This window comes from Lonchura striata, chromosome 2, assembly GCF_046129695.1.
Source record: "Lonchura striata isolate bLonStr1 chromosome 2, bLonStr1.mat, whole genome shotgun sequence".
NCBI lineage: Eukaryota > Metazoa > Chordata > Aves > Passeriformes > Estrildidae > Lonchura > Lonchura striata.
The window spans coordinates 5,087,191-5,107,431 of NC_134604.1; the positions used below are offsets into that span (position 1 = coordinate 5,087,191).

General features: G+C 45.5%; 1 protein-coding gene across 1 annotated transcript in view; it reads left to right on the top strand.

The window, feature by feature from the left end:
• Positions 1–6,403: 6,403 nt before the first annotated feature.
• The window catches only part of MAP6 (microtubule associated protein 6), a 41,841-nt gene continuing 28,003 nt past the window's right edge, over positions 6,404–20,241 (top strand). Inside the window, exon 1 of the mRNA XM_021532424.2 lies at positions 6,404–7,186. Coding sequence (XP_021388099.1) covers positions 6,468–7,186 — 719 coding nt within the window. The 5' untranslated portion in view covers positions 6,404–6,467. The remainder of the gene's footprint in view (positions 7,187–20,241) is intronic.

The window sequence follows — 20,241 nt, forward strand, 5'->3', positions numbered from 1 at the left end:
TCATAATGATTCTATCATCTTTGCTGCTTGAAAACTACCAAGGGCTGCTGGTTGAGAGTGGCTAAACATGATCCTAGGTGTGCCCAGATGGGCAAAAGGACAAGGGCATTTCACCTTTGTCAGCAATGGTGTGTCCAAAAGGACCAGGGCAGTGAGCATCTCACAGTGCTGGGCCCTGCTGTGGCACATCCAGTCCTGGGGACAGTCCTGGGCCCCTTACTCTGACAAAGACATTGAGGAGTTGGACCATGTAGAGAAGGGAACGGAGCTGGGGAAGGGTCCAGAACATGAAGAGTGGCTGAGGGATATGGGGGGTTCAACCAGGAGAAAAGAAGGGTCCTTTTCGCCTTTCCACCTGGAGAAAACTGGGAACCTTCTCACTGTCTTCAACTCCTGGGGCAGGACTTCCCCCCCTTACCACAGTAGAGCTTATCTGCTCTATCCATCAGATGGTGCAATAGCTCCAGATATTCTCCCCCTCCACCCCAACATGAATTGATGAGATAACCCAGGCCAGCTTGCCTAGCTAGTGAGTTATTTCTCTCTGGCAGGTAGAATTCCCAATAAACAACTGGCCTTGGGAACAAGATGGGGGAGATAAGCTCGAGTTCCTGACTGAGAGACACTTCACTTTACCAACTATAAAAACTACACAAACTTTCACAGACGCAGAAGCCTCCTACACACACCTTGGAAATGTATAGGACTTCTCCCCAGAGTTAAGATGCAAATTCTGTGGATACTTTCCTGAAAACTGAGTGAAAGAATTCTATGTGTACTCCACCATCAATTTGGTGGCAAGTTACATTGAATCCTAATCTATACTATTTCTTAGCTAGCTGTAATATAGATACCTTTTTATTGTGCACTACATTTTATCTACTAGGTATAGGTGTTACCAGTATTGAGAACGGGATGGGACTTGGCTTGTCTGGCCCCTGCTGCTGGACCAAATGGCAGCAACTGTGGTGCTTCACCCCAGAGACACTTTTGGCCAGCTGGGAGCATGGAGACAAGGCCAGACATGCTGGAGCTCAGGTGGCAGTGGGATGGAGATTCAGGGTCCCCTCCCTCAGAGGTTTTCCTCTGCCAGAGAGGCTTTAAAGGCGATGGTGAAGGAAAGGAGTCGGTTCTGATGGAGGGTTTTAATCCAGAGCTTTTATTCTGGTCTGCAGGCTCCAAATCCAATCCCTGCTCCATCAGAACTCCCAGACCACATGGTTCCCCTCTCTTTTACCTGGGGGATGGAAGGGGGGAAGGGGTAGGGAGGCACCAACCAGGTACAGGAGAGGAGGTCTCAGGGGACAAAGGACACCTGGATGGCCCAATGCTCCCCCGGGGGTGGAGGGCACCTTTTAAATCTGCCAAATCACTCAATGCCCTTCTGGAATGCCAGGAGTGACAGACAGTGCTGCCAGGGTCAGGGTGGGGAAAGGAGGAATGATCGACCCACCTGGGAGGAAATCTTCAGGGGAGGAACCGGGTTTGGGGGTAAATCATGAAGGCACAGCACAACAACTAGGTGTTTTGTTTTATCCTGTGTAGTAAGTAGTCTGTTCAAAGACTTATGTCTGTTAATTTTGTGTCTATTAAATAAATTATTAATTTTATAATAGACCTAATCAGCCATTATTAAGAGCTTGCAAACAAGAGCAATCTGGGTGCAGGCTGCCCCAAACAGAGCAGTGCCAGAAACCTGAGTCAAAGGCAGGACTTGTCTAAGCTCAGCTCCATTCATAATAACTCCTTGGAGGGAGGTTGGAGCCAAGTGGAGGTTGGGCTCTGCTACAGGTCAGGAGGAAATGGTCTCAAGTTGCACCAGGAGAGGTTTAGACAGAATATTCTTCATGGACAGGATTGGCAAAGGCTGCACAAGGAAATGGTATAATCCCCATCCTTGGAGGGATTTAAAAGCCATGTAGATGTGGCATTTGGGACATATTATAGATATGTGCCAAATATATTATACATATTACATATTGTAATATGTAATATTTCAATATTGCATATTGTAATATTGGCTTTTCACAAATATTAAAATGGATTTTATATGTGTAATGTTAAAGTAACTTTGTCATAAAGATATAGTTTTTATTTCTGTTGTTAATTAAGCTTAGACATAGTAGTGAAATAGCTATGCTTGTGTTAAAATGCCTGCTTGGATGGGATAACATCCAATGAACATAGGATAAGTATTCCTGTTACAGATAGGCCAACTTCAGACTCACCGTCTGAAGGCAGAGTGGACCAAGGCCCAAAACTGACAATAATTATAAAAATGGACCAAATCCATAACCAAGGAATATGCATGCTCTAAAAAGGTGGACCCAAGGAGGGGCCATGTAAAATATGTAAATTAGTCTGGGAAAATGTTAATTATGCATAAGGGTCTATGAATATGCATCAGTCTGATGTAAGGGGAAATGTATTTAAGGCGGTATCTCCGAAGAGAACAGTGTGGTTTTGGCTGAGTGCCACGATGCACCCAGCCATAATAACCTTTGCTCTATGGTCCTTGTCTCCTATCGTCCTTTATTAAACTTTTTAAATTTTCACAGGAGAGTGAACGTGTTTTTCACAGACACATTTGGTGGTGGCCTTGGCAATGCTGATGGAATGGTTGGTCTCGGTGACCTTAGGGGACTTTTCCAACCTTAATTATTCTGTGATTCTGTTTCAAAGCCCAGCCTAAGCAGAGATGAGCACATCTCTCCTGGATGTACAGAGTACACCACACACTTACAAAGGTAATACACAGTGCATTCTTGCCCCAGAACACTATGGCTTGGGTCCCAACTTAGAAAATTCTAAGAGGAGCTTCCTAAATCTTTAATTGCAATCCTCACTTTTAATTGCACTGGATGTAATAGCAGGATTTACATAGTTCTGGAAGAAAAAGTAATGTCTATGTAAAGCCACTTCTAGTTGATATTTATTTATTCTCTTTCCAAAGGCGGCTCTTTGAGCCATCCATTCCCAGAACTGGGTGCTCCAATACCATCCATAAAATGAGCTTCCACAATTTGCCTATAGGTAATAATGAAATTAAGCCATTCCAAGCAAAGAGAAGCAAAAAGAAAACCAAAACCAAGCCCAAAATCCTGAGGGTCTAAGAATCAATAAGGGAATACAAAGCATTGTAGTAAAGAAACAATCCCCACAGGGATAATCCTGCTTTTCACTGCACTCCGAGCAGCTGCAGTCACTGATGAGTGGGAATTGCCTTTTCTCTTTGTAATCAGCATTTGGGTGTGTGGATTTCACTGGTTTTATTTGAGTTCTGCTCCCGGTGGAAATGCTGGCAGTGCCGCAAGGCTGACAAAGACTGGAGTGCTTCAAGTGTGGATATGATTGGGGTGCAAATGGACTTTATTGGCATCAGGGAATAAAGACAAAAATGCAGAGAAGAATGGAGGGGTTGAGGGAGTGATGGAGGGACAGTGGGAAAATGGGATGGAGGGATGAAGGGATGGAGAGAGAGGAATGGAGGGATGAATGAAAAGATGGAGGCATGGAGTAATAGAGTGATGGAGGAATGAAGTGATGGAGAAACAGGAGGAGGAATGGAGTGAGGGAGGGACTGATGGCAGGATGGAGAAGCAGAGAGATGGTGGAAGGATTGGAGGGCTGGCACGATGGATGGGGTGAAGGTGGAGGCAAGGCTAGAAAGGAGGGTGGGATTTGGGGCTGTGAATCAACCCTGGGAATCAGATTTCAGAAGAAGCCATCAGCAGGAGACGGTGGGAGGTGTTTTGGTTTGGGTTTGCAACTGCAAAAGAGGCAAAAGGAAATAATAAAATGTGTGGGTGTAGGGTGTGTGTGTGTGTCTGGGCATACGTGTGCACACAGATGGGCAGCTCCTCTATGTGTACACATGTGAGCAAGTATCTGTGCATGAATGCATGCACATGGGAGTACACACGTTGTGTTTATGTCTGTCTGCACATGGGTGTTATCTGTTCACGTGTTCACATGCATGTGTACAGCATGTGCACATTTGCGAGATTGGACATGTGTATGTGCATCTGTGTCTATGTGCACATGTGCATATGTGTGCATGCATGTGCATAGAGGAATGTGCTTGTGCATGCAATTGTGCATATGCATCATGTGCACATATGAGTGGACAGACACGTCTAGCTGTGTGTGTGTTCATATGTGTGTGCATGTTCATATTTATGTCTGTGTGCATGCATGTGCTTGCACATGAGAATGCAGGTGTGCATACTGTTGTGCATGTATGAGCATGGGGGTGCATTTTCACAGCTGTTCATGTGCATGTTTGTGAATGTGTTTACAGGGGTGACTGAAGGGAAGGGAAATAAAGTTTGGATATTAGGAAAAAGTTTTCCATGGAAAGAGTGATAAAATTCTGGAATGGCCTGCCCAGGGTGGTGGCAGAGTCACCATCACTGGAAGTGTTTAAAAAAAGACTGGATATGCCGCTCGGTGCCATGTTTTAGTTGAGGTGTTAGTGCATGGGTTGGACTTGATGACCTTGAAGTTCTCTTTCAACCTAGTAATTCTGTGAATTCTGTGGATTCTGTGGATTTTGTGTATGTGTACAGGTTTGAGTATGCGTGCATGTGTTTGGATGTGCTTGCATGTATGCACAGGCATGTGTGTGTACACACGTGTGTACAAATGTCAGTGTGCACTGCATATACACTTATATGAGAACCTGCATGTGTGAATGTAATTTGTGTGGTTTTGCACGTCCATGTGTCTGTGTGCAAATGTGTGGTTTTGTGTGTGAGTTGACATGTGTGTGTGCATGTGCACATATGCCAGTGCAGGTGTGTGCACACAAGTGTGTCTTGCCTGTGTGTTTGCACTCCTGTGAATGAGTGTATGCAGGTGTGAGTGACCATGCATGCGTGTGCACAAACACATGGGCACCTTGCACATATGTGTGCAGGCATATGACCAAGCATTTGTGTGTCTGCACACATGCATGGGCATTTCTTGCATGTTTGTGCTCTGGTGTATGTCCGTGCAGTTACATGCACACATACATAGGCATGTCTCCACATGTGTGTGCAACTGTGTGTGACTGTGCAGATGTGTGCACATAAACACATGCATTTCTTATGTGTGCATGCAGGTGTGTGTGTGACCACATATGCACATGTTTGCACACGTGGTCACCCTGCACATATGTGGGGGATGTGTGTGATCAATCATGCAGGTGTGTCCACACATGCGTGTATGTGACTTGCCCACATGTGTACAGGTGTGTGATGATGTATGTGTGCACACACAGAGGAGTGTTTGTTGGGTTTGCCTGTCTGGCATATGTGTGTGAAGGTGTGTCTGTCCAGGTCTGTGCACACATGGGCCACGTGGATGTGTCGCCTCATGTGTGTGCAGGTGTGCAGCTATGGATCTCTGAGGCAGTGCAGCTGTGTGCACACACACATGGGCTTTTTAAAATGTGTATGTGCATGTTTCTGTGATCCTGCACGTGAGCGCACACAAGTACCTTGTACATGTGTGTGCAGGCCTGTGACCAAGCATACGTATGCACACATGTATGGGTGTGTTTCACACGTGTTTGCAAGTCTGTGTGGCTGTGCAGGTCTGTGCACACACACAGCCAAGTCTCACGTGCGTGTGAGCTGTGTGGCCGTGCAAGTGGGTAGCCGTGCAGGTGTGGGCACACATATAGCCAATGTCACATGTGTGTGCAGCTGTGTAGGTGTGGGCACACTCATAACCACATATCACACGTGTGGATGTGCAGGTGTGTCATGCATGTCCGTGCCCTGCCTGTGTGCGTGCCCTGCTTTGCCCGTGTCTGTGCCTTGCCCGTGTCCGTGCCGTGCTCGTGCCCTGATCGTGTCCGTGCCCTGCCCGAGTCCGTGCCCTGTCCGTGTCCGTGTCCGTGCCTTGCCCGTGTCCGTGCCCTGCCCGTGTGCGTGCCCTGCCCGTGTGCGTGCCCTGCCCGTGTCCGTGTGCTGCTCGTGTCCGTGCCTTGCCCGTGTCCGTGTACTGCCCGTGTCCGTGTACTGCCCGTGTCCGTGCCCTGCCCATGTTCGTGCCCTGCCCGTGTCCGTGCCCTGCCCGTGTCCGTTTACTGCTCGTGTGCGTGTGCTTTGCCCGTGTCCGTGCCTTGCCCGTGTCCGTGCCCGTGTCCGTGCCCTGCCCGTGTCCGTGCCCTGCCCGTGTCCGTGTACTGCTCGTGTTCGTGCCTTGCCCGTGTCCGTGTCCGTGCCCTGCCCTGCCCGTGTTCGTGCCCTGCCCGTGTCCGTGTACTGCTCGTGTCCGTGCCCTGCCCGTGTCCGTGCCTTGCCCTGCCCGTGTCCGTGCCCTGCCCGTGCCCGTGTCCGTGCCCGTGTCCGTGCCCTGCCCGTGTTCGTGCAAGCCTCGCCCCTCGCCCAGCCCCCGGCGCGGGGCGGAGCCGAGCCGGGCGCGGAGCGGAGCGGGGGCTCGGAGCGCGGAGCGGTCGCTCCCGGCGCGGGGCCGCCATGGCGTGGCCCTGCATCACCCGTGCCTGCTGCATCGCCCGGTTCTGGAACCAGCTGGACAAGGCGGACATCGCCGTCCCTCTCGTTTTCACCAAATACTCGGAGGCCACCGAGCATCCCGCCGCGGCCCCGCCGCGCCCCGCGGCCCCCATCGAGACCCAGCCCGGCGGCGAGGCGGCCGCGGGGGCCGGAGCAGCCGAGCCCGCTCCCGGAGCCGCCCGGCCCGGCCCGGCCCCGCACGCCTCTCCCCCCGCCGACTCGGTCATGCGGCACGACTACAAGCCGTGGAAGGTGCAGCGGCCGGAGCCCAGCTGCAAGCCCAAGAGCGAGTACCAGCCCTCGGACACTCCCTTCGAGAAGGAGACGCAGTACCAGAAGGATTTCCGTGCCTGGCCTATCCCCAAGCGGGGCGACCATCCCTGGATCCCCAAACCAGGACCTTCCCCCGTCCTGGCCCTGGAGCGCGCTCCCCCGGAGAAACCGGCTCAGGAGAAGCGGCGGAAGGTGCACCTCGCTCCCGAGAAGAAGGAGGAGCACCCCGAGGTGGAGGATGAGCATCCCAAAGCAGTGCGGCCCGGGGATGGCAGGGAGAAGGGTCGGATGAAGGCGGAGGAGGCGGGCGGGCAGCCGGCGGAGCCGAGCAGAGGCCGGGCGGCTGCCGATGCTGTCAACAGGCAGATCAAAGAGGAGGTGGCGGCGGGGGTCAGCTCGTCCTACAGGTGAGAGGACACATCCCCTCCCCGCCCAACCTAGATCCCCAACTTGCCAGCCCCTTGTCAGCTCTTTTCCAGTCCCCCTGTGCGCTTCCCTGGAGGAGCATCCCACCTTGGGAGTGAGGCTGTGAAACATGGCAGGGGGCTTGCCGATTTCCTGTCCGGGGGGTGTCCTTAAATTCCCCATCTCTCTGGGAATCGATGATGGGGCAGTAGGTATTGTGCAGGTACTGAATACATGGACGGTTTTTGTTAGCGGTTTGCTGGGTTTGGCAGCAGGTTTGAGTGTCTTTGTGTCTTTGTTTCACCCCCCCCCCCCCAAAAAAAAAAAATTTTGCATTCCAAAATTCAAAGACATCCACCACCATGGATTTCCATAGGGGTAATGTTTGGGGTGACCTGCGTGGAATGTGCAGGCCACCTCTGGTCCTTTCCAAGCACATCCCTGGCTGTCATGCTGCAGCCAGCCCAAAGGACCGGCAACCTGACCATATTATCGGGGGTCCATACACGAGTGGGATGCCCCACATGCAGGAGCACCCCAGGAAGCATCTCAGGCTGGCCCACGCTCAAGACAAAGCATCCCGAGGATGCGCCAGGATGAGGGACATGCATCCTAGGCCGCTTGGGTGGGGCAGCCTTCAGATGCTGCCATGTTTTAATGCAGTGCAGCAGGGGATGACACATCCTTCTGTCCCTGCCAGCACCTCTCCAACCAGCTAGAAATGGATGTCCTTATTTCACTTCAGCAGTACACCTTGTTTGGGATTTGGGTTGTGAAGCTCCTTGCAGTGAGCTGCTGTTGTTGTTTTCTCTGCAGGTCACGGCGTTAGATGTGTTGGAAATGCAAAAACAAAAGTGGTGGGTGGTTGCCCTGCATATACGTTTGCAAGGAGTATTTGCTGCAGTTGTGTTTTCCAGCACTTTCTTTGGCAGAGACCACCACTGCCCAGACCAGGGTGGAAGTGGCATAGAGCAAAGCTGTGATGACAAAAAGTGTGATTGCAGCCGTTTTGCTTTTCCCCATATGTGTGACTGCTGAGTTGTTTATGCCTCTGAATGATTTATTTTCCTTCTTGGGGAGATTAGAGGTGACACCTGGCCATCAAGCAGGCCATTATTCATGCGGATTTAAGATGCAGCAGGGACTTGACTCCTCTGAACCACTGAGCAAAGCTGACAGTCATCTGCTTTCCCCCTTCCCTAAGTGGGAAACAGTTCAAGCAGTGAGATGTTGATTTTTGCTGTCATTTGGCATCAGTTCTTAACTCTTACTGGGTAATGCTGGAGGCTCAGGTGCATCCAGGTGTGATGGTGGTGCTTGGCTGAGACACAAGAAAGTGGCCAGGGATTTTTGGGGTCTCTGTTTTGCAGGCTTGGAGAGTGTTGAGAAATGGGTCTCTGGGAGTGACACGGCCCTTAAATCCACTGTGAACTGTGATTCAGCTTTTTGTCTGCTCACCTTCTAAGGTCTGGGCTCGTGCTGGAGATAGCAGGGATAAAGCAGAAAGCTCTCCTGGAACTGGAGAGCCGATGTGTCGATGTGTCACTTCTCTTCCACTGCTACAAAGGAGAATCGGACTTATTTGCATATTTAAATGCAGATTGCTCACCTTCCTATCCCTCCCGTCTACTCCAGCAAATTCCTAAGGCACTGACTGGGCTAGGATTCCTCCCTAAGGAAAGGGGTTAGATTAGCAGGGATGTTAAACCAAAGAAGAACTAGAAGGACTCAGCTTTCTTTGTGTTGCTTTTTGGCTTTCACAATATTTTAGGGCTTCTCTATCCGCTAGGGAAAGTGTTCTCCCACTCCCATGATTTTCTTCCTTGCCGCATATTGCAGGAGTGTTTGCTCTGATGCTCAGCCATACAACATAAGTGCCTCTTCATTAATTAATGAGTGATGTTTTGGCTAATTGTTCTCATTTTCTGTTCAAATTAGGCATCTTCTAAACGTTGTTTATTGTCTGGATTATTTTAAAAAACCAAATTCTCTAAATCCTAATTACTGCCAAGAACCTGGCTGCTGATGTGCTGGGTGGATATTGTACATCTCCAGGGATGGGGACTCACAGCCTATTGGGGCAACCTTATGGGTCAGAAATTACCTCCTAATGACCTCTTGCTACAGAGGAGCAAGGATGGCTCACATGGGGCTTTTCTTCCTTGTGCATGGATGAAGGCTCCCCATCAGCACACACTGGGGGGGCAATTTCCTTACAGTCCTCTGTCACTGCTACAAATCAGTGTTTCTAAGGCTGGGAAACAATTCCTTAGTGAAACCAAAGAGCAGACTAGCATTAGTTTTTAAGGCTTGCTCCATCCCACTGGGTATTATTTCCATGTGAGGAATACCTGAGAGCATGGGATAGAGTCAGTGACTAGCCCAAGGTCATGGAGGAAGTCCATGCTAAAGGGAAGAATTCTCTTTTTTAACCTTTGTGTACCTAGACAGATGAATATCACAGAGACCATGTGCCCATGACTTCCTCCTAGGTCCACACAGAGGTACAGTGCAGAGGTGGTGCCTGGTGGTGATGTCCATGGAAGATGGAGGTTCTTCCCAGCCAGAGGGATGAGGGATTTATTTGTATTAGCATTTGAGCCAGGAACCTTCAAGTGAGGACAGAATGGCAGGACTGTGGATGTCTGCCCTGTGCCCAGGGATCCTACAGAATAAATGGGATTTATTTCCAATATTTCTAGTATTTATCTTATTCGTAGTATTTGCATTATTGATATATTTATTAACTATAATTTAGTAACTATTCAGTTATATATGTGATTTATTTATGTACTTATTCCCACTGCTCTCACTGGGCGGGCAATGGTCAAGCAAAGTTCCAGCACTGAGGGGCTTCTTGCCTCAGTTTCCCTCCCCAGCACATGAACTGCCCAAGTTTATAGGTAAGGGAGGCAGGTTACATCTCCTTCACTCCCTCCCCCTGCCCCTTCTCTTTGGTCCTGCTTCTTAGGGTAGCCTGTGGACCCTGAAGGACCAGGGACCAGGGAATCCTTCAGTCAGGCAGTGACAAGCCTGTGGAGAGCTGCTGGTGGTGGATGAAGCTGTTTCTTGTTCAGTTCTGTGAGGGCTTTTTATGTATTGGGTGAGGGGATTTCTCCTCCTGAACTTCTGGATGGGATGGGCAGAGCATTTCTCCCTGCTGCACCAAAGGATGGAGTGGGCTGGACTTGACTCTGGGGGTTTGGGATCAGAGGGAACAAGCAACAAAATGTGCTCACAGTGGCATTTGCTGGTGGATGTGAAACAATTACAAGCACATTTGGGAAAAATAAAAGAAGGAATGAATGAATGCTTTCCATTTTTATCTGGAAATTATGGGGAAATTACAGGATTAGGTGTTTCTTGGGTGGTGTTTTTCCCCCCTTCTTCTTTGACTTGCATTCTGCTTCTTTTGTTACCTTTACTCCCTGAAGAAAAAAATATACAAAACTGAAAGGAACCATTTACCCCCTTTGTAAGGTATAAAAATGAGTTCTAAGAAAATTAATTTCCCCCTGAGAAGTAATATTGTGAAACCAGATTTAAATTTTTTTTTTTACCAAACCAATTACTTTTTTCCTCCACCAACTTCCTTTCCTAGCAGAGGAAACAAGACAATAAAAGCTTCAATGGAAAAATTTTTGGACTGCCTCTAGTATTAATGAATTGCCTGTTGCTAATGTTCTGTCATTCATCACAAACCCTGGAGGTACTAAAGATGTGGAGCAAATGAGAATTTGTAGTAGCTGTAGAGATGAGTGAGTCAGCACTGGAGACTTGCTGCCTGGTTTTCAGAGATCCAGCAGAGATAATTTAGGGAGGGAGATCCACACAGAAAGGCTGGACCAAGATACAAAAGGGCAGGAAATTCATGGTCCTCCTTGTTCTGAAGACAGGCTGGGAGAGGTGGGGGTGTTCAGACTGGACAAGAGAAGGTTCTGGGGACACCTTAGAGCCACTGGCAGGGACTAAAGGGGCCCCAAGAGCCAGAGAGGGACTTTGGACAGGAGTCTGGAGGGGCAGAACAAGGGGGAATGGCATCCCACTGTCAGAGGGCAGGTTTGAAGGGATATCAGGGAGAAATTCTTGGTTGTGAGGGTGATGTGGCCCTGGCACAGGTTTTCCAGAGAAGCTGTGGTTGCTTTATCCCTGGAAGGGTCCAAGGCCAGGTTGGACAGGGCTTGGACCAACCTGGCCTGCTGGAAGCTGCCCCTGCCAATGGCAGGGGAGTGGAACAAGATAAGCTTTAAGGTCCCTCCCAACCCAAGCCATTCTGTGTTGTTTATCTAACCTATTCTTGAAAATCTCCAGTGGAGGACATCTCCTGTCTTGGTGAAAATGCAAATAACACTGCTTATGCTGTAAGGTGGGAAATTTTCCATTGCCTTCTGAAATTTCTGATCAGATCCATAGCTATGTCTGTACTAGTAAATTAAAGAGTCTCAGGACATGTTCTTGGGTGTGGAAACATCATCTACACTCCAGTTCCTAGAACTGTCCCTAGCCTTCTTCTCACACTGAGTTTGGTAACACCCACTCCCAAGGCAAGAACTTACTCCTACAATCAGTTTGGATGCAACCACCTTGGTTTTAGAGGTTAAAGAGGTTTAATAGCATGAGTGAGGGCTATCCCAGACTCCACTGCCAGAGAACATTCCTGGGCAGACACCATTCTCAAAATCTTTGTTGTTTCAGCTGTGAGAGTGTTTATTAAAGTAACCATGTAGGCAGATGAATCCAATTTTTTCAGGTGGAAGGGAAGGAGCAGAATGTTTTCTTCCATCCAGAAAAGGCTGTTCAGAGAGGTGTTTGGCAGCTCTGGCAAAGGCTGAGCTCTGTCTCAGTGGTCACTTGATATGTACCTGTAGTAGCAGGAGGAGACACAATCTCTGCTAATACTACAGGGATCGGTTCTATGAGTAACTAATGAATAATGGCCCCAGTGTTTATTAAGACACAGAGCATGAAGATGGATGATACAGGCTTTGTTGGTTTTGCATGCCCTGGTTTTTGATTGTAAGGGGGGGCCACAGAGGTGGCTTCTATGAGAAGCTGCCAGAAGCTTCCACCATGTCTGGCAGAGCCAAGCCCTGATGGCTCTGAAGATGGAGATGCTGCTGGCCAAGCCTGGGCCAATGAGAGATGTTGGTAATGCCTTTGTGATAACAGATTTAAGAGGAAAATCAAAACAAAGTGAGGTACAGGTTTTTTTTGTAGCCAGAGCAAAGGAGGAGGTGAGAACATGTGAGGGAAATAACATGGAGACACCAAGGTCAGTGGGGAAGGAGGTGCTGCAGGTGTCAGAGCCAAGGTTCCTCTGCAGGCCATGGTGATGACCATGGTTGTCAGAACTCAAAATGTCCCTCTATCCTTCCTCTTTCTTCCATTTTGAACAAGGTCAATCCCCTCCTTCCTCTGTGGTTTCCCAATCCTTCTACACATTGGTGCTCCCAATTACGTTGTGTCATTAGGAGGTGTCATCAATGTTGCCCTACTTTTTTAGTGCCAAAATCAACCTCAAGAATATTAAACACTGCTAACCTTCTTCCAGGCTGCAGCTCAGGCTTCCAACATCCATCACTGTCATTTCCCTTGCCTGGTTTCCCATTGTGCTGATGTTCATATTCACTGGCTTAATTAATTATTTCTCCTATGGTCCTGGATGAAATGCTTTGCTGAAACCAAATAGATTTTCACATTTCTTTTGTCTGTTAAATCAGTTATTGTGTCAAAGGATATGTCAAACATCTCTCCTCCTCCCTTTCCACACACTTCTGTGTCTGGTAAGACCACCAGTTTCTTTAGGATGCAGGAGCTGATGCTGTAGGGCAGGTGCCACTTGGTGGCTTCAAGCCACCACTGTAACACAAAGTCACTAAAGAGGAGAGAGATCAACTAATTTAGATTACCCATCCTCTCTTTTTTCAAATAAATCACTAAGACATAGATTGTTATAAATATGTCTATATTTACATTTAGAGCATTACCTTTCCTTTTCTAGTCTCCTACCATTTAAACAAGCTTTCTAAGTACTTCTGCACTCAATCTTGCCTCAAACTCATTATTCTTTGCTCTGAGCTGAATGTATTTAAATATATATGTATATATATATATATGTATATATATATTCATATGATATCTTTGGCTAAGCTTTGTCCCACTGGGAGAAGAGCAGGGATGGTCTTCTGCTATCATAGTCAGCACCAGCCAGGAGGGAGAGGGCAGTTTTAAGAAAGTTTTATAGAATGGAATTTTTATTTCTCTTGATGTATAACTCAATATTCTGAATATCCTCCCAATGTCCTTTATATATATATATATGCATATATATGTGTGTGTATATATATATATATATATATATATATATATATAAAGGACAATGGAAGGATATATAATAAATTGTAATTATATATTATTTATTTCTGTAGATTAATATATTTTATATACTGTGTTTATTTTTTTATATTACTGGAATACTACACACACAAAGTGGGCTGTTCACCAAGTTCCAACTCATTTCTTCTCCCCAAAACCAGCATTGCAGGTTTTCTATTGTAAACACATTTTGCTTTCTGTTAATAACTGCTTTGTTTTGTTTAATAGCTCATAATATGGTGTCCTGGATTGCAAGATAAGTGTGTATTCTGTTGCCATCTGTTAGGGTAGGGTAGTTATCTTCTGTTAATTGGGCAGTTTTCTTTATCTCTTCCACTAACCAATCCTCCCTCTGGGAGATATCTTCTGTTAATGGGCCACTGGGTGCCACAGCATGACTGATAAAAATTACATCATCCCATTGTGAGATGCTCAACCAGGGGGAGGAGCCAAGCATTCCTACCTGGATATAATCTGAGATTTTGGGATACTAGAGCAGCTTTCTTCACTGAATTCCCAGGCCATCTACACCACCACTGGACCTTCAGAGGAAAACTACACCCTTCTACAGGATCACTGCTTCAACAGAAACACATCTGCAGGAGCACTGCAGCCACTATTCAATAGGACTGAGGGTGTCAGGTCGTATTCTGACTCTGTCAGTAGTTTTGTTTTTTTTTTTTTTTTGTAACTACTGCATTCTTTATCTTATTTTCTTCCCTAATAAGGAACTGTTATTCCTGCTCCCATATCTTTGCCTGAGAGCCCTTTAATTTCAAAATTATAAGAATTTGGAGAGAGGGTTTTACATTTTCCATTTCAGGGGAGGCTCCTGCCTTTCTTAGCAGACACTTGTCTTTTCAAACCAAGACATATGGCAAACTATTCCTTCAAATAGTAATTTCTTTTTGATCAAAAAGTGGACCTTGCATCACTTTGCACACACATTACTATTAAAATGTTAATATGGCACTTCTAATCAATATAACAATACATACAGTATTCAATTTAATATTTGCAAAAACGCCAATCATAATATATGCATTTTTCACACAGGTAAGAGATTTATAAGGGCAGAATGTGGCATTAGGACCCTCCCACCTCAGAGTCCGTCCAGAGTCATATTTCATCCATGTAATCTTTGCTGAGTGCTTCACTTATGTTTGACTAAATAATTTTGCATGAATTGGAATTCAAAGATATCTTGACATATTGAAGAAATGGCTTGAAACAAAGAAGCAGCAGTCCAGGAGAGGTGAGGGCAGGGTAGAGGTAGGGATCAGCAGTGGTGCCACTGCAGATGGAAACAGCTGGTGGAGGAACAATTCTGCAGGGAATCACAAATCACATGTCAGCAATTATTACTTTATTTTTAAAAACAATAAATTAAGAACAAAAGCACTCCAAACAAAATACTTTGGGGCAAGTAATGTCCTGAGATACATGGAAAGGACATGACATCCTTCCATATTAGTCAAGACTTGGGTAGATTTCTTTTTTTTTAAATCAGCAGTCATGGACCAGAGAAGGTTCTGAGGACACCCACTAGAGAGGCCAGGAGTGCAGCAGACATTGCAGGAATGGTTTTGGAAGAGAGAGATGGATTGTGATCTTTGCATCTATGAAATGTAACAGTGGGTCAGGATGCTCAAACCTGCTGTTGCCACAGCCAGGACGAGAAAAACTTGGATGTCAAAAGTTAAAAATGTATTAAGTGCATTGCTGGACAAAGTCCAAGGAATATTGTGCATCTCTGGAGATGTCAAGAGGATATCTCCACAGTCCCTCTCTGTGAATCTAGGAGAAAGAAAAATCATTTTCACTCATTATCTTGCATTGATTTTTTTATTTGCAATGACCTTGGCGCTGCTAGCTTTTCTTTATGCTCCCCAGGGCATAGGTTGGATCAAGCAATTAGAATTTTAATAAAAGCTGTCTTCATGTGTGTGGTGACATTTGATTTCTATTATTTTGATGGCTTCTGGTGATCATCAATCATTATCCCACTACCCTCTCTTCTCCCTGCCATGCTCTCAGTCTTCCATCCCATGTTGGGGTCCAGCTGTTGGAGTCTTACCCCATGTTGGACCTTGTGTATTTTTGCAACCAAGACAAATGACCTGTTAGTGGGCTCACAGCCTCCTCAGATTCATGTTGACTTGAAATCAAAATGAAAAACTTGAAATCAAGCATCATTGCTTGACAGCAGAGCTTAACGTGGGACCACTGAACCTATCCTGCCTGGCTGGAAAACACTAAATGGAAGTTCAGAAAGTGTGTGGATGTGCCACTTGTGGTCATGGGTTAATAGTGGGCTTGGCAGTGCTGGGTTTATGGTTGAAAAGCTGAATGACAGCTTCCAAGCAATCATTTTCCCATCCTCCTTTGGGTTGATTTTTTTCTTGGCTAGCATGTTTGGGGTTTGGTTTTTTTTTTTTTTTTTTCAATGCAAAATTGAATTATTTCTTAATATAAACATTTTATGAACTGTAATGGGAGGTGAATTATTTATGGGAAGGGAAGGAGTGCTTTTTCTGAGCCTTTCTGCTCTGTCAGTTGCAATAATAATCAGTCTAAGAGTGTGTTTAAAGCTTGCATGCTCTTCCTGGGAGACAAGAGCTCTGCCTTTTTCAATCGTCTCTTCTCTCAATTAAATCTCTGCTTAATACATTTGTCCCTGGCATCTTTTAGTTTTTGATTAAGTTTGGAACAAATCCAAAGGAAGAAGTATTTGTAGATCACCTCATTTTCAAATGAGACAAATAGTTTACCCAGCAGGATACAAGTGGCTTGGAGAGGCTGTAAACATCTGCTGTATGCACAAAAGTGCATTGTAGCAACAAATCCTCCTTCTGGTTCTTCACAGAAGACTTACAAAAGCGGTGCTTCTGTTTTCTAGTTCCTAAATTTAAATTTTTTTCTTTAAGAAAAGGATTGCTGTGCACATTTTTTTTGTGCTGGCAGCTGGGTTTGGCAGGTAGGTCTGGCATGGGTGATACATGTGGAGACTATGCAGTGGAGGAATATTTTTATTCAGTTCTATGTTAATGGTACCTTTCTTGGGAAGTGGGTTTCCATGATCCAGATATTTTTAAGGCTATTTACATCCACATTATGATGGCACCATCATCTAGTCCAGGTGTCTCTGGCCACATTTGCAGAAGTGCAGCACTGTCTCTATGCAAGTGGCCCATTTGCAGCCTCCTCCAGATGTTTCAGCCTGGGCCTGGAGGTGCCAAAAGAGCCCAGAACATCAGATCCTTGAGTGATAATATCCCATCAGCTTCGCAAATCATGACAATGCAAATGCTCCCCAAAATGGGAATAGTTTCTGAGTCTCTTGAGTGTTTTTGTGATTTTTCTCCCAGCCTGTACAGCTCTCCAGGCTGTGATTGCTGCACACAATATTTCTAGAGCACCTTCGCTGGCACAGGCAGCTGTGCACATAGCCTAGGATTTTTTTTTTCTCATGTGTATGTGAATGGTGTGTGTCCCTGATATTTTTGGTGTGCTCAGCGTGATGCTTTTGTGGGGCCCTCTAAACATGAGCACCTTTGATATAAAGACACAACCCATTTTGATCTGAGCTTTGCTTTCAGAGCTTTACACTCCATTCAAACACTGGAGGAGCCCTTGAAAATGACCAATTAATTATAAAACAACTTTTCTTACTGTCATCCTTACCCCTTTTTTATTACACTGTTACTGCTTTGGTGTGGGCAGCATGGTACCTGCAGAGACCACTAGTTGCTTTGTTCACTGATACCAGTCCTTGTTTTTAAGTAGTTAAGAGGAAATTCCACAATAGAGCCATCTATTCCAGTGCCTTCTGCTGTCTCTTTCCCATATTCACCCATGACAGCTTTGGTGGTCCCAGTATTTACAGATTTGGTACCTCAGGACTAATTAAGTTGTTACAGAGCTTGAGTCACTGAGTCCTCCCCATTACATTATTGATATTTAAGTGATCCTGGCAGTTTCCCAAGCTTGGGATGGAAAAATGCAGAGCATTTTTTAATTTCCTGCAATTCATCTAACTTTTGTGTTTCCCTCTGGTAAGGGTAGCTTCTAAAGAAAGATATGCTAACTGAAGTGTTAAAAGTGATAAACTTCAATGGCCCTTATTCTGCTCTCCATTATACCAACACAGTCCCGGTGATTTGTGCTGGTGTGTTGTATGGTTTCCTAAAAAAATGCATGGAGTAATGCATCCTAAGCTTTGTCTCTTCCCAAAGAAGCTTTCCCAACTCCTAGTTCTCTCACACTGTCCCCTGAAACTGTCTGCTCATCCCACTTTAGTCACAGAGTCACAGAAGGATTTGTGCTGGAAGGGAACTTAAAAGACCACCCAGTTTTACTCCCTGCCATGGACAGGGATGCCTTCCACTAGCCCAGGTTGCTCCAAGCCCCTTCCAGCTTGGTCTTGGATGCTTCAGGGATGGGGCAGCAACAGCTGCTCTGGGCAGCTTGTGCCAGGGTATTACCAACCTCACAGGGAGGAATTTCTTCCTAATATCAAATCTAAATCACTATGCTTTTGGTTTAAACCCCTTCTGCCTTGTACCAGATTTTCATGGTGCTTTTTAGAGCAACCTTCCTCACAGCACCCAGGGCAATTTCAGTGGAATAATCCACATTTCCTCTCCAGTAATTCCACATATGTTATGCAAACCCTGCACCTTAATGTCTACAGCACAAACCAATTTTATAACTGGATTTTGCAGCCTTTGCAATAATACAGTATGTCAGGGTAAAGATGGGAGGGGAAATCCAACTCAGCCTTTTTCTTAGCTCAATAATCTTTTATCTTAAGATCTTTGCTCAAGTCTCATCTCTCTTCTTTCATCTACTTAGTTCACACCCAGATCTGTTATGGTTTTTCCAGTTAAAAAGAATTACAGCCTCTTAGTTTCAACTACAGAAACAGAAATGGTGGCATTGCATAGGAAGGCATCAACTGACAAGCAGAATTCAGTCAAAGCCATGGCTGGCTTGTCACTTTTGAATATTAAACACTTTAGATTCATTATATATATAAAATTTTGTAAAGAAATAGGACAGCCACACATGTAAGCATGGCAGAGGTGGATGATCAGACCAAATGTAGGTTAATTTGCATTCATCCACATCTATATTGCATTATTCAAGGCTGTGTTGTTGTCATAGTACCTACATTCTGTGTAGCATGTCTCACTATCCCTGAAGTGTGTTACACACTTGGGACATGGCTGGAAATGGGAAAATGTAGCTCATCAAGCTGCAGAAATTTTTGCTGTGGAACAGTCATCATGCTGGACCTGGTACCCCAGTGGACAGGCTGGAGGGTTTTCTGGAGTGTAGTTCTTGCAAAAAATATCTGCAAAAATATTTTTATTGCTATGCATTTTATATAGTATATGTAAATATTTTTATAGGATATAAAAAATGTGTGCATTTTATTGGTATTATGGGTTTTAATTTTTTGTTTTTGTTTTTGTTTGTTTGTTTTTTGTGTGGTTTTTTTTTGTTTTTTTTTGTATAATAAAGATAAACAATTACCTGACCTGGGCAAGCTGATCTAGTTGATAATATCCCTGCTCATTTCAGGGAAGGTGGACTATATGATCTTTCCCTTCCAACACAAACTACTCCATTATTCTATGATTTTAAACCTCTGCACAGTGGGAGTACCACTAGAAGATATGCCTTGAGGATGGATAAAGCATCATGGATTTGACTTCTCCCTCCATTTCCAATAATAAGATATTATGCACACAAAGCATGTATAAATACAAGAAGCTTGGATTATATGTCTGTATTTGACTTTATACACTAAAATGGGATAAAATACAAGCACAATTTATTACATATTTATATTTTAAATAAGCATTAATTATTCCATAACCTATATTACAACTCCATTGTCCATTGTCCACGTTTCAGATTAATTCATTAATATATTTCACATTGTTTTAGTCTCTGTACACAATTATCTTATCCAAACAGACTAGCTCTCTGTACATGTGTTTGTGTATGTGTGTGTGTGTGTGTGTATGTACATGTCTTGGAGGTTGATTCTTAATGTTTGGGAAAAAAAATAATTTTGCCCACCAAGAGCCTCTTTGTACCCTTCACAATCTCTCTGAAGCTGTACAGTAAATTATTGTGTTCAAGATAATAGCACAGGGATTAGAGGATAAATCTGTCATTAAGCCTCCATGGAGGAGTTGGAGATGGGCCACTGGTTGCAGCAGGCAGTGACAAGGGTGTTCTTGCACTTGCAGTGGCAAATTTGTATGTTGACAAGACCATTGGAAACAGGAGTTGGTTGGAATTGACTTTGGGATGGAAAATGGAATTAAATCTCTGAGTCACAGAATCACAGACTGGTTTGGGTTAGAAGGGACATTAAAGATTATCTTGTTACAGCCCCTTGCCATGGGCAGGGATACCTTCAGCTATCCCAGGTTGCTCTGAGCCTCATCCAACCTGACCTTGAACACTTCCAGGGATGGGGCAGCCACAGCTTCAGTGGGCAACCTGTGCCAGGGCCTTGGCACCTTCACAGCCAAGAATTTCTGCCCAATATCCCATCTAACCCTGCCCTATATCCGTGAGAAGCCATTCCCCTTGTCCTGTCACTCCAGTCCCTTGTGTTTAGTCTCTCTCCAGCTCTCTTGGAGCCTCTTTAGGTACTGGCAGG